The sequence below is a fragment of the Oncorhynchus mykiss genome, chromosome 9, assembly GCF_013265735.2.
Source record: "Oncorhynchus mykiss isolate Arlee chromosome 9, USDA_OmykA_1.1, whole genome shotgun sequence".
NCBI classification, from domain to species: Eukaryota; Metazoa; Chordata; class Actinopteri; order Salmoniformes; family Salmonidae; genus Oncorhynchus; species Oncorhynchus mykiss.
This window is the reverse complement of record NC_048573.1, coordinates 6,869,808-6,883,356: the sequence shown is the minus strand read 5'-3', so window position 1 is coordinate 6,883,356 and position 13,549 is coordinate 6,869,808. Positions and strand designations below refer to the sequence as shown.

General features: G+C 43.3%; 1 protein-coding gene across 2 annotated transcripts in view; it reads left to right on the top strand.

The window, feature by feature from the left end:
- Window positions 1-444: 444 nt before the first annotated feature.
- LOC110531366 (zinc finger protein 2-like) overlaps window positions 445-13,549 on the top strand; it is a 31,716-nt gene continuing 18,611 nt past the window's right edge. Inside the window, exons 1-3 of one of the 2 annotated variants that reach the window (XM_036987200.1) lie at window positions 1,104-1,496; window positions 5,210-5,662; window positions 10,221-12,085. In XM_036987200.1, the coding sequence (XP_036843095.1) occupies window positions 1,331-1,496; window positions 5,210-5,662; window positions 10,221-11,575 (1,974 nt within the window). In that variant the 5' untranslated portion in view covers window positions 1,104-1,330 and the 3' untranslated portion in view covers window positions 11,576-12,085. Of the gene's footprint in view, window positions 1,497-5,209; window positions 5,663-10,220; window positions 12,086-13,549 lie in introns of those variants that run through there. The other variant, XM_036987203.1, reaches the window with a different exon arrangement.

Here is a 13,549-nt window from a genome sequence, read left to right as displayed (position 1 = left end):
AAATGTTAGTCTCTCGATGTGCAAAACTGATAGAGACATACCCCAAGCGACTTACAGCTTTAATCGTAGCAAAAGGTGGCGCTACAAAGTATTAACTTAAGGGGGCTGAATAATTTTGCACGCCCAATTTTTCAGTTTTTGATTTGTTCAAAAAGTTTGAAATATCCAATAAATGTCGTTCCACTTCATGATTGTGTCGCACTTGTTGTTGATTCTTCACAAAAAAAATACAGTTTTATATCTTTATGTTTGAAGCCTGAAATGTGGCAAAAGGTCGCAAAGTTCAAGGGGGCCGAATACTTTCGCAAGGCACTGTATATATAATGGCCAGCTATGTAAACGTTAACATTGATTGATCTTGCAATAAATGTCATTCAATTAGTAACATACATGTTTTTGTATTATTTTAATGCCTCTTAAGTAAAATACATCTAAATGTAATCAGTTTGGGGTAATCCAAAAGTTACACTACCGATTACAATTTTATACAGGTAACTAGTAACTGTAACGGATTACATTTAGAAAGGAACCCACCCAACCCTGAGCATACGGTATAGATAATATCCACAAAGAGAGAAAAACAGACCACAGAAATAACGCCTTTAGTCAGAAGAATAAAAAGACAATGTGAACAACACTGTCTGAAAGGAAAGTAACTCCAGACCATTCATACTGTGGGTCTCAGATAAATACATATACTGTACCACGGACTTAATGTTGTAAAACAGTGTATGTAAATAAAGTTTGATTTGATTTGAATGATGACGTAATGATCAAACCGTACAGAGTATTGTAGGAAATTCACAGTTCTGCTGTTCAAAGTCTGTTTAATTTTCCCCTTCATTAGAAACAGCAATATCTGGTCATTTGATTTAGGTCAGGCTGATGTAATTGATACATGAAATGAAATGAAAAACAATTCCAGAAAAGGTATCCTTGCATTTATCCAAGAGTATTTCTCATAAATTCTGACCTAATGCTGCTCATTCATCATGTTGATTTAATCTTGTATGGAGTAATGATAAACTGTTGCCTCCTGGGGAAGAACAGATTCTCCCAGATCATCCTATACTTATGATAACCACTATTTGTCTACATGTAGTCGTCGTTTTCCTTTACTACTGGTCTGTAGGCTGCCTTGCACAGTAAACTCCCATCCAGCTGGCGGCCCTGTTGTGTTTCTGGGTTCGTCACCAACTAGAACGTCCCAAGATTCCTTGACTAGAACACGGAAGTAGGATTGGAAACGAGTTTTTATTGTTCTTTGTGTGCAGTAAAGAAAGACATACTTACTAAACTAAATAGGCTACCCATCTCTAATTTTATTAAAATGTCTAAACTACAGATGTTGTGTGTGTTTTTAAATGAGCGTTTATCGGCGGCTGCTGTGGATATTTTTGGTGCAGTTGAGAAAACGGTAGTGGAGTACCAGGAGGAGAATGATCGGCTACGGAGACTGCTGCGGAGGACACCAGAGATACAACTATGTCGAATAGGTTCGTATGTAGATACTGATAGCTAGCTATAGTTATACTTTATTGATAAACTGTTAACTGATCACCACTTCATACACGTTTAAGAAGTTGTTTTTAAACCTACCGTGCATGGATAAAAACATTGTCATAAAAACAGGAAGTTATTTTAATTTATACTGAGAAGTAATTGAAAATGGATTCTAGTTTTTAATTATTGAATTGGCATTATAGTTAGCCTGGTCTTGAATTTACTGGCTTAAAAATTCAAATAGACCACAACCCTGATGTCTAAAGCCTGTATAGAGTCCCACAGTGGGGGTGTAATAATACCCATAAAACCTAGTGCTCAAACAGGGTTCCAATCGTTTTCCCACCATTCATTTTTCCCATAGGGGATTTTAGAAGACGTAACATTTGGACTGCGTTTCCTGTTGGCTTACCCCGGTGTGACGGTTTGATAACCATGTATATCTCTCTCTGACAAGGTGACTTTTAGCAATATTTTCTTCAGTGGCGGTCGGTGCTGTTTTTTTATGAGCACGGCCTTATTTCTATTAGCATATTGGATGACTGTCATTCATATTCCATTCGCCCAGCTCAATGTAACATTGATAGGTTTAGGTTACTACATGATACTCACATTTTCCCTATAGCCATCATGAGGTTGCTACAACCTACCCTATGAATGAAAGTTTACAACATAGATGCATTCACAGGTTGAGAAACATTTTAGGTGACAGACAGCGACACATTTAATACCGCCATGCAGACTCTTGCCTGCATCTAACTGATCTAGGGTGTAATTACTAATCCAACAGTTGGATCGCCATGTCCAGCAAGCTAACATAGCATCCATTTTTGTTTAAGTAGGCTAAACTAGCTAGCTGCATTCGCTAGCTAAGTAAGTGAAAGTGGAAGTGTTATTAATTATAGCTTTCTCTCGCTCTTCATTTAAGAAATGAATTTGTTCAAAAGTGATCAACTATTGTCTTTCTCTCTTTGAGTCAACTACTCACCACATGTTATGCAGTGCTAGCTAGCTGTAGCTTATGCTTTCAGTACTAGTTTAATTATCTGATCCTATGAGTGTGTGGACAACATGTCAGTTCATGCTGCTAGAGCTCTGATAGGTTGGAGGATGTCGTCCCGAAGTTGTCCTAATTACTGTGTAAGTCTATAGAAGGAGGAGGGGGGGGGGGGGGGGGGGGGGGGGGGGGTGAGAACCATGAGCCTACTAGGTTTTGTATTGAAGTCAATGTACTCGGAGGAGGATGGAAGCTAGCTGTCGTACAGCTAGCTACACCATGGTGCTACCCTACAGAGTGCTGCTGAGGCTACTGTAGACCTTCATTGCAAAACAGTGTTTTAATCAATTATTTGGTGACGTAAATATATTTAGTATAGTTTTATCTAAGAAGGATAACTTTTTTTTTTTGTTATGAAAAAAATGAAAATGAAATCCACTGATTTTTGGCTTTATTTACTCTCTGATTCGAAAATGCTAATTAGCATCAAAGTAGACGTCATGGGAAACTACAAATCCCTGCAGCGCCTGCTCATCATCTCTAGCAGACATCTTTGCTAACAGGTATTTTGTCAATTAAACAAGACAGTTCACAGAATGTTCAACTTAAGAAAATGTAGCCAATTTATTCATTACTACATTTTAGATAACATTAGATAGTTAATCCAGAGATTCTTACCGTTGCCTCGATTCGGCAGTCTCATGTAGATCATCATGGCATTTGTAATTCTTTATGATAGCCACATCAGGAGCTGATTAGAATTTCATTTTGGGGTAGTAAATATAGGTGAATATATTGATAAAAGTCACCTTGTCCTGGAGAGATTTACACGGTTATCAAAATGTCATGCCAGGGTAAGACTCCTTATTTTAAGTCATTGTAAAGGGTAAGTCTCCTTATTTTAAGTAATTGTAAAGGGTTAGACTCCTTATTTTAAGTCATTGTAAAGGGTAAGACTCCTTATTTTAAGTCATTGTAAAGGGTAAGACTCCTTATTTTAAGTCATTGTAAAGGGTAAGACTCCTTATTTTAAGTCATTGTAAAGGGTTAGTCTCCTTATTTTAAGTCATTGTAAAGGGTAAGACTCCTTATTTTAAGTCATTGTAAAGGGTAAGACTCCTTATTTTAAGTAATTGTAAAGGGTAAGACTCCTTATTTTAAGTCATTGTAAAGGGTAAGACTCCTTATTTTAAGTCATTGTAAAATCTCCTACGGGGAAAAATGAATGGTTGAAAAAAGATTAGACCCATTTCCCTGTTTGACCGTTTTATGGTTATAACTTATACTGTGGTAATTTAGTATTTTATTAGGATTCCCATTAGCTGTTGCAAAAGCAGCAGCTACTCTTTCTGGGGTTCACGTGAAACATGACATCGTCCAGAACATTAATAGACAAGAACAGCTCAAGGACAAAACTACAGAAAACATTTTTTAAAGGCACACGTAGCCTACACCAATATATCAATACATACGCACAAATTATCTAGGTCAAATAGGGGAGACGCATTGTGAGGTGTTGCTTTATCTGTTTTCTAAAACAGGTTTGCTGTTCGCTTGAGAAATTTTGATGGAATGGAGTTCGATGCAACAATGGCTCTTTATAATACTGATCGCTTTCTTGAATTTGTTCTGGATTTGGGGACTGTGGTAACCTCTGTATCCAGGCTGTATAGGTAACCTCTGTATCCAGGCTGTATAGGTAACCTCTGTATCCAGGCTGTATAGGTAACCTCTGTATCCAGGCTGTATAGGTAACCTCTGTATCCAGGCTGTATAGGTAACCTCTGTATCCAGGCTGTATAGGTAACCTCTGTATCCAGGCTGTATAGCTAGGTAACCTCTGTATCCAGGCTGTATAGGTAACCTCTGTATCCAGGCTGTATAGGTAACCTCTGTATCCAGGCTGTATAGGTAACCTCTGTATCCAGGCTGTATAGGTAACCTCTGTATCCAGGCTGTATAGGTAACCTCTGTATCCAGGCTGTATAGCTAGGTAACCTCTGTATCCAGGCTGTATAGGTAACCTCTGTATCCAGGCTGTATAGGTAACCTCTGTATCCAGGCTGTATAGGTAACCTCTGTATCCAGGCTGTATATGTAACCTCTGTATCCAGGCTGTATAGGTAACCTCTGTATCCAGGCTGTATAGGTAACCTCTGTATCCAGGCTGTATAGCAGGGTAATCTCTGTACCCAGGCTGTATAGCTGGGTAACCTCTGTACCCAGGCTGTATAGCTGGGTAACCTCTGTACCCAGGCTGTATAGCTGGGTAACCTCTGTACCCAGGCTGTATAGCTGGGTAACCTCTGTATCCAGGCTGTATAGCTGGGTAACCTCTGTATCCAGGCTGTATAGCTGGGTAACCTCTGTATCCAGGCTGTATAGCTGGGTAACCTCTGTATCCAGGCTGTATAGCTGGGTAACCTCTGTATCCAGGCTGTATAGCTGGGTAACCTCTGTATCCAGGCTGTATAGCTAGGTAACCTCTGTATCCAAGCTGTATAGCTAGGTAACCTCTGTATCCAAGCTGTATAGGTAACCTCTGTATCCAGGCTGTATAGCAGGGTAACCTCTGTTTCCAAGCTGTATAGGTAACCTCTGTATCCAGGCTGTATAGCTAGGTAACCTCTGTATCCAGGCTGTATAGCTAGGTAACCTCTATATCCAGGCTGTATAGGTAACCTCTGCTCCTCCTCTCCTTCCCTCCAGAACCCGTGCAGCCCTCTGTCTCTGAAGAGGAGGTTCCCCCTGAGCAACAGCACTGTGAGCAGGAGTGGAGTCCCAGTCTGGGACAGAAGGACCCAGAGACCAAACAGATTAAAGAGGAACAGGAGGAAGTCAGGACCAGTCAGGAGGAAGAGCAGCTTCAAGGGGTGGAGCCTGATATCATAGAGTTCATATTTACTCCTCCTTGTGTGAAAAGTGAATGTGATCAGGAGGACCCACGTCAAGATCCCATACTAGCTGAACACCCAACTCTCAGTCCACCTAAAATGTCTAAATTACAGTCGTTTCAAGAGTTTTTAAATGAGCGTTTAACGGCGTTTGCTGCTGTGGAGATTTCCGGGGAATTTGCTAAAATGATAGTGGAGTACCAAGAGGAGAATGATCGGCTACGGAGACTGCTGCGGATCACACCGGAGATACAACTATGTAGAATAGGTTTGTATGTGGATCTACTAGGTTCGTATGTGGATCTACTAGGTTCGTATGTGGATCTACTAGGTTTGTATGTAGATCTACTAGGTTCGTATGTAGGTCTACTAGGTTCGTATGTAGGTCTACTAGGTTCGTATGTAGGTCTACTAGGTTCGTATGTAGGTCTACTAGGTTCGTATGTAGATCTACTAGGTTCGTATGTAGATCTACTAGGTTCGTATGTGGACGTACTGACAGCTAGTTGTACATGGATAAAAACATGTCTGTGTCACAAAAACCAGGAAGTTATTTGAAAGTATGAAAATAGGTTCTAGAATTTACTGACTTTAGAAACAGAAAAAAAATAAACAGATCTTTCGGTCGTTCAACCTTCATCAGAGCAAATCTCCCCAAACAGTGGGACAGATGAGGCCACTAAGGCTGCGTTTATGCAGGCAGACCAATTCTGCCCCCCCCCACCAACCCCCCCATTGGTATTTTGACCAATCATATATCTTTTCACTCCAGATAATTCAGTGCTGAGCTGATTGGTCAATTAATGGGAAAGAGATTAGACTTGGGCGGCCTTAGCGAGACAGAGATAATTACAGACACCTGTGGTAATCTAAAGTAACCCAAAGGGCCACTCGATGTCAAATCACATAGAACAGAACATAGAGATGTAATTCTACAAATACAAAATGAGGTGTTTGTATCAGGAACCCATAATCTCAGACAGAACAATACAGACGACAATCTGCAACAAAAAGACAGACAAGGTAAACACATAACACCTCAGTGCTTTCAGGAAGTATTCAGAACGCTTGACTTTTTCCACATTTTGTTACGTTACAGCCTTATTCTAAAACTGATTAAATAGTTTTTTCCTCATCAATCTACACACAAAACCCCATAATGACATCACAATACCCCATAATGACATCACAATACCCCATAATGACATCACAATACCCCATAATGACATCACAATACCCCATAATGACATCACAATACCCAATAATGACATCACAATACCCCATAATGACATCACAATACCCCATAATGACAAAGCATAAAGAGATTTTTAGATTTTTTTTGCATATCCCATTTACATTAGTATTCAGACCCTTTACTCAGTACTTCATTGAAGCACCTTTGGCAGCGAATACAGCCTCGAGTCTTCTTGGGTATTTTTTATTTTTTTATATACACCTTTATTTAACCAGGTAGGCTAGTTCTCATTTACAACTGTGACCTGGCCAAGATAAAGCATAGCAGTGTGAACAGACAACACAGAGTTACACATGGAGTAAACAATTAAAAAGTCAATAACACAGTAGGAAAGAAAAGAGTCTATATACATTGTGTGCAAAAGGCATGAGGAGGCGAATAATTACAATTTTGCAGATTAACACTGGAGTGATAAATGATCAGATGGTCATGTACAGGTAGAGATATTGGTGTGCAAAAGAGCAGAAAAGTAAATAAATATAAACAGTATGGGGATGAGGTAGGTAAAATTGGGTGGGCCATTTACCGATAGACTATGTACAGCTGCAGCGATCGGTTAGTTGCTCAGATAGCAGATGTTTGAAGTTGGTGAGGGAGATAAGTCTCCAACTTCAGCAATTTTTGCAATTCGTTCCAGTCACAGGCAGCAGAGAACTGGAACGAAAGGCGGCCAAATGAGGTGTTGGCTTTAGGGATGATCAGTGAGATACACCTGCTGGAGCGCGTGCTACGGGTGGGTGTTGTTATCGTGACCAGTGAACTGAGATGAGGCGGAGCTTTACCTAGCATGGACTTGTAGATGACCTGGAGCCAGTGGGTCTGGCGACGAATATGTAGCGAGGGCCAGCCGACTAGAGCATACAGGTCGCAGTGGTGGGTGGTATAAGGTGCTTTAGTAACAAAACGGATGGCACTGTGATAAACTGCATCCAGTTTGCTGAGTAGAGTGTTGGAAGCTATTTTGTAGATGACATCGCCGAAGTCGAGGATCGGTAGGATAGTCAGTTTTACTAGGGTAAGTTTGGCGGCGTGAGTGAAGGAGGCTTTGTTGCGGAATAGAAAGCCGACTCTAGATTTGATTTTAGATTGGAGATGTTTGATATGCGTCTGGAAGGAGAGTTTACAGTCTAGCCAGACACCTAGGTACTTATAGATGTCCACATATTCTAGGTCGGAACCATCCAGGGTGGTGATGCTAGTCGGGCGTGCGGGTGCAGGCAGCGAACGGTTGAAAAGCATGCATTTGGTTTTACTAGCGTTTAAGAGCAGTTGGAGGCCACGGAAGGAGTGTTGTATGGCGTTGAAGCTCGTTTGGAGGTTAGATAGCACAGTGTCCAAGGAAGGACCGGAAGTATACAGAATGGTGTTGTCTGCGTAGAGGTGGATCAGGGAATCACCCGCAGCAAGAGCAACATCATTGATATATACAGAGAAAAGAGTCGGCCCGGGAATTGAACCCTGTGGCACCCCCATAGAGACTGCCAGAGGACCGGACAACATGCCCTCCGATTTGACACACTGAACTCTGTCTGCAAAGTAGATGGTGAACCAGGCAAGGCAGTCATTTGAGAAGCCAAGGGTGTTGAGTCTGCCGATAAGAATACGGTGATTGACAGAGTCGAAAGCCTTGGCCAGGTCGATGAAGACGGTTGCACAGTACTGTCTTATCGATGGCGGTTATATCGATGGCGGTTGTACCTTGAGCTTGGCTGAGGTGCACCCGTGACTGGCTCGGAAACCAGATTGCACAGCGGAGAAGGTAAGGTGGGATTCGAGATGGTCAGTGACCTGTTTGTTGACTTGGCTTTCGAAGACCTTAGATAGGCAGGACAGGATGGATATAGGTCTAACAGTTTGGGTCCAGGGTGTCTCCCCCTTTGAAGAGGGGGATGACTGCGGCAGCTTTCCAATCCTTGGGGATCTCAGACGATATCAAATCAAATGTATTTATATAGCCCTTCGTACATCAGCTGATATCTCAAAGTGCTGTACAGAAACGCAGCCTTAAACCCCAAACAGCAAGCAATGCAGGTGTAGAAGCACGGTGGCTAGGAAAAACTCCCTAGAAAGACCAGAACCTAGAGAGGAACCAGGCTCTGAGGGGAGGCCAGTCCTCTTCTGGCTGTGCCGGGTGGAGATTATAACAGAACATGGCCAAGATGTTCAAATGTTCATAAATGACCAGCATGGTCGAATAATAATAAGGCAGAACAGTTGAAACTGGAGCAGCAGCACGACCAGGTGGACTGGGACATCCAGGAGTCATCATGCCAGGTATTCCTGAGGCATGGTCCTAGGGCTCAGGTCCTCCGAGAGAGAGAAAGAGAGAATTAGAGAGAGCACACTTAAATTCACACAGGACACCGAATATATGTATAGCAGGGTAACCTTTGTATCCAGGCTGTATAGCAGGGTAACATCTGTATCCAGGCTGTATAGCTGGGTAACCTCTGTATCCAGGCTGTATAGCTGGGTAACATCTGTATCCAGGCTGTATAGCTGGGTAACATCTGTATCCAGGCTGTATAGCAGGGTAACCTTTGTATCCAGGCTGTATAGCAGGGTAACCTCTGTATCCAGGCTGTATAGCTGGGTAACCTCTGTATCCAGGCTGTATAGCTGGGTAACCTCTGTATCCAGGCTGTATAGCAGGGTAACCTCTGTATCCAGGCTGTATAGCTGGGTAACCTCTGTATCCAGGCTGTATAGCTGGGTAACCTCTGTATCCAGGCTGTATAGCTGGGTAACCTCTGTATCCAGGCTGTATAGCTGGGTAACCTCTGTATCCAGGCTGTATAGCTGGGTAACCTCTGTATCCAGGCTGTATAGCAGGGTAACCTCTGTATCCAGGCTGTATAGGTAACCTCTGCATCCAGGCTGTATAGCTGGGTAACCTCTGTATCCAGGCTGTATAGCAGGGTAACATCTGTATCCAGGCTGTATAGGTAACCTCTGTATCCAGGCTGTATAGCTGGGTAACCTTTGTATCCAGGCTGTATAGGTAACCTCTGTATCCAGGTTGTATAGCTGGGTAACCTCTGTATCCAGGCTGTATAGCTGGGTAACCTCTGTATCCAGGCTGTATAGCTGGGTAACCTCTGTATCCAGGCTGTATAGCAGGGTAACCTCTGTATCCAGGCTGTATAGGTAACCTCTGCATCCAGGCTGTATAGCTGGGTAACCTCTGTATCCAGGCTGTATAGCAGGGTAACCTCTGTATCCAGGCTGTATAGGTAACCTCTGTATCCAGGCTGTATAGCTGGGTAACCTCTGTATCCAGGCTGTATAGCAGGGTAACATCTGTATCCAGGCTGTATAGGTAACCTCTGTATCCAGGCTGTATAGCTGGGTAACCTTTGTATCCAGGCTGTATAGGTAACCTCTGTATCCAGGCTGTATAGGTAACCTCTGTATCCAGGTTGTATAGCTGGGTAACCTCTGTATCCAGGCTGTATAGGTAACCTCTGTATCCAGGCTGTATAGGTAACCTCTGTATCCAGGCTGTATAGCTGGGTAACCTCTGTATCCAGGTTGTATAGGTAACCTCTGCTCCTCCTCTCCTTCCCTCCAGACTCCCTGCAGCTCTCTGTCTCTGAAGAAGAGGTTCCCCCTGAGCAGCAGCACTGTGAGCAGGAGTGGAGCCCCAGTCTGGGACAGAAGGACCCAGAGACCAAACAGATTAAAGAGGAACAGGAGGAAGTCAGGACCAGTCAGGAGGAAGAGCAGCTTCAAGGTCTAGAGCCTGATATCATGAAGTTCATATTCACTCCTTCCTGTGTGAAAAGTGAATGTGATCTGGAGGACCCACTTCAGTCCTTGACTCTTCCCCAAACCCAGACTGTGGAGAACAGAGAGAGAGACTCTAAACCAGTGGATCTGAACCCTTTTGTCACTGTGACCCACATTAAGGGTCTCAACATTCCCTGTGACCCTCCAGATAATCAAAACAATGCCTCCAGACACAGTTCAGCTGTAAGCAGCTACACAGTAGGACTTGAAAGCAGTCCACCATTGGATCCTCGTCCACCATTTGAAAAACACTGTTCCAAACCCAGCACCACATCTAGAAAAACTCCCAGCTGCCGTGACTGTGGTGAAACGTTTGCTAAAAAAGCTGACCTGAAGAGACATGTGACTCTCACCAAGAACAGACCCAGTGAATGTCGGTTCTGCAAGAAAAGCTTCAGCTCCACCTGTAAACTGAAGGCCCATGTCCGACTCTGTCACAGTGGGAAACCCTGTGTCTGCCCTGTTTGTGGAATGACCTTCAAACAAAAAGGAGCTCTGTCCAATCACATGAGGATTCACACAGGAGAGAAACCTTTTAGCTGCGGTGACTGTGGGAAAAGCTTCAATCGGAAGATGAGCCTAACTGAACATAAACTGATTCACACAGGAGAGAAACCATTTAGCTGTGGTGACTGTGGGAAAAGCTTCAATCGGATGGGGCACCTAAACATGCACAAAGTGACTCACACAGGAGAGAAACCATTTAGCTGTGTTGACTGCGGGAAAAGCTTCAATCGAAAGGGGCACCTAACCATGCACAAACTGATTCACACAGGAGAGAAACCATTTAGCTGTGATGACTGCGGGAAAAGCTTCAATCGGAAGGGGCACCTAACCATGCACAATCTGACTCACACAGGAGAGAAACCATTTAGCTGTGGTGACTGTGGGAAAAGCTTCAATCGGAAGGGGCACCTAACCATGCACAAAGTGACTCACACAGGAGAGAAAGCATTTAGCTGTGGTGACTGTGGGAAAAGCTTCAATCAGAAAGGGGACCTAAGGAGGCACAAACTGATTCACACAGGAGAGAAACACCATGGCTGCTCCGTCTGTGGTAAAAGATTCACTCAGAAGACGAATCTGCTGAGGCATGTGGATAAAGTCCACAAAGGAAAGAAACAGGACAGAAATTGAAAGAAGAAAGGACAATAGAACAAAGAGATTGTCTGTCAGGCTGTATCACAACCGACCGTGATTGGGAGTCCCATAGGGCGGCGCACAATTGGCCCAGCGTTGTCCGGGATTGGCCGGTGTAGGCCGTCATTGTAAGTAAGAATTTGTTTTTAACTGACTTGCCTAGTTTTAAAAAAAAGGTCAGGTAAGTGAATAAAAAGGCAGGATGTGGATAAATCTCTTAGGAAGTAACAGCGATATGGCCCTCATATGCAGACGACATGGCTCTGGTTGCTTGCCTGGAGGTCAAGTCCATCTCCAGCTACTCCCAGTTCATTGACTGCCTCTTGACGTGGTTTGACAATATCTTAGGAGCTCAGTTTGGGTCTCAACTTACTATTAAGACTCAGAATAGTAGAATACACCAGGTCCAATTTAGACATTTGGTTGTGCATCAGCACTTTGTCACTGACAGTCACTCAATTAGCGATGTCAGACAAAGCAAAAACAAATCTTCAGAAATGTTTGCAAATGTATTAAAAAATGTAACCTTCTTTACTTAACTATTCAGGTACATCCTGTTTCCATTGATAATCCTTGATGTTTCTACAACTTGATTGGAGTCCACCTGTAAACTCAAATGATCTGGAAAGGCACACAGCTGTCTATATAAGGTCCCACAGATGACAGTGCATGTCAGAGCAAAAACCAAGAAACATGAGTTCGAAGGAATTGTCCGTACAGCTCCGAAACAGGATTGTGCCGAGGCACAGATCAGGGGAAGGGTACCAAAAAAATTCTGCAGCATTGAAGGTCCAAAAGAACACATTGGCCTCCATCATTCTTAAATAGAAGAAGGTTGGAACCACCAAGACTCTTCCTAGAGCTGGCTTCCCGGCCAAACTGAGCAATCGGGGGAGAAGGGCCTTGTTCAGGGAGGTGACGAAGAACCCAATGGTCAGTCTGACAGAGCTCCAGAGTTCCTATGTGGAGATGCGAGAACCTTCAAGAAGGACAACCATCTCTGCAGCACTCCACCAATCAGGCCTTTATGGTAGAGTAGCCAGACAGAAGCCACTGCTCAGTAAAATGTACATGACAGCCCACTTGGAGTTTGCCAAAAGGTACCTAAAGGACTCTGACCAGGAGAAACAAGATTCTCTGGTCTGATGAAACCAAGATTGAACTATTTGGCTATTTGGCTTTTGGTTTTTCAGTGGCAGGGACTGGGAGACTAGTCAGGATCAAGGAAAAGATGAACAGAGAAAAATACAGAGATCCTTGATGAAAACCTGCTCCAGAGTGCTCAGGACCTCAGACTGGGGCGAAGGTTCACCTTCTAACAGGACAAAGACCCTAAGCACACAGCCAAGACAATGCAGGAGTGGCTTCAGGACAAGTCTCTGAATGTCCTTGAGTGGCCCAGCCAGCGCCCAGACTTGAACCCGATCCAACATCTCTGGAGAGACCTGAAAATATCTGTGCAGCGATGCTACCCACCCAACCTGACAGAGCTTGAGAGGATCTGCAGAGAAGAATGGGAGAAACTCCCCAAATACAGGTGTGCCAAGCTTGTAGGGTCATACTCAAGAAGTCTGAAGGCTATAATCGCTGCCAAAGGTGCTTCAACAAAGTACTGAGTAAAGGGTCTGAATACTTATGTAGAATTTAAAAAAAAAAAAAAAGTTTTTGCTTTTTCATTTTGGGGTATTGAGTGTAGATTGATGAGAAAAACCAAATGTAATGTTAGAATATGGAGGTAAAGTAAAAAAGTGGAAAAGTTGAGGTGTCTGAATATTTTCCGAATGTACCGTGTATATAGAGCTTGGAGCTGCCATACTAAAGTTCCTGTGAAGCAGTTGTGGGGGGTTAAGTGCCTTGCTCAAGGGCAGAACAGCAGGTATGGCATCTAGGATTTGATACCAGCAACCACTCACTTGTCCAATGGGATTGGACCCCTCCGCTTGCGGTCTTGTCTCTCTTAACCACTAGACT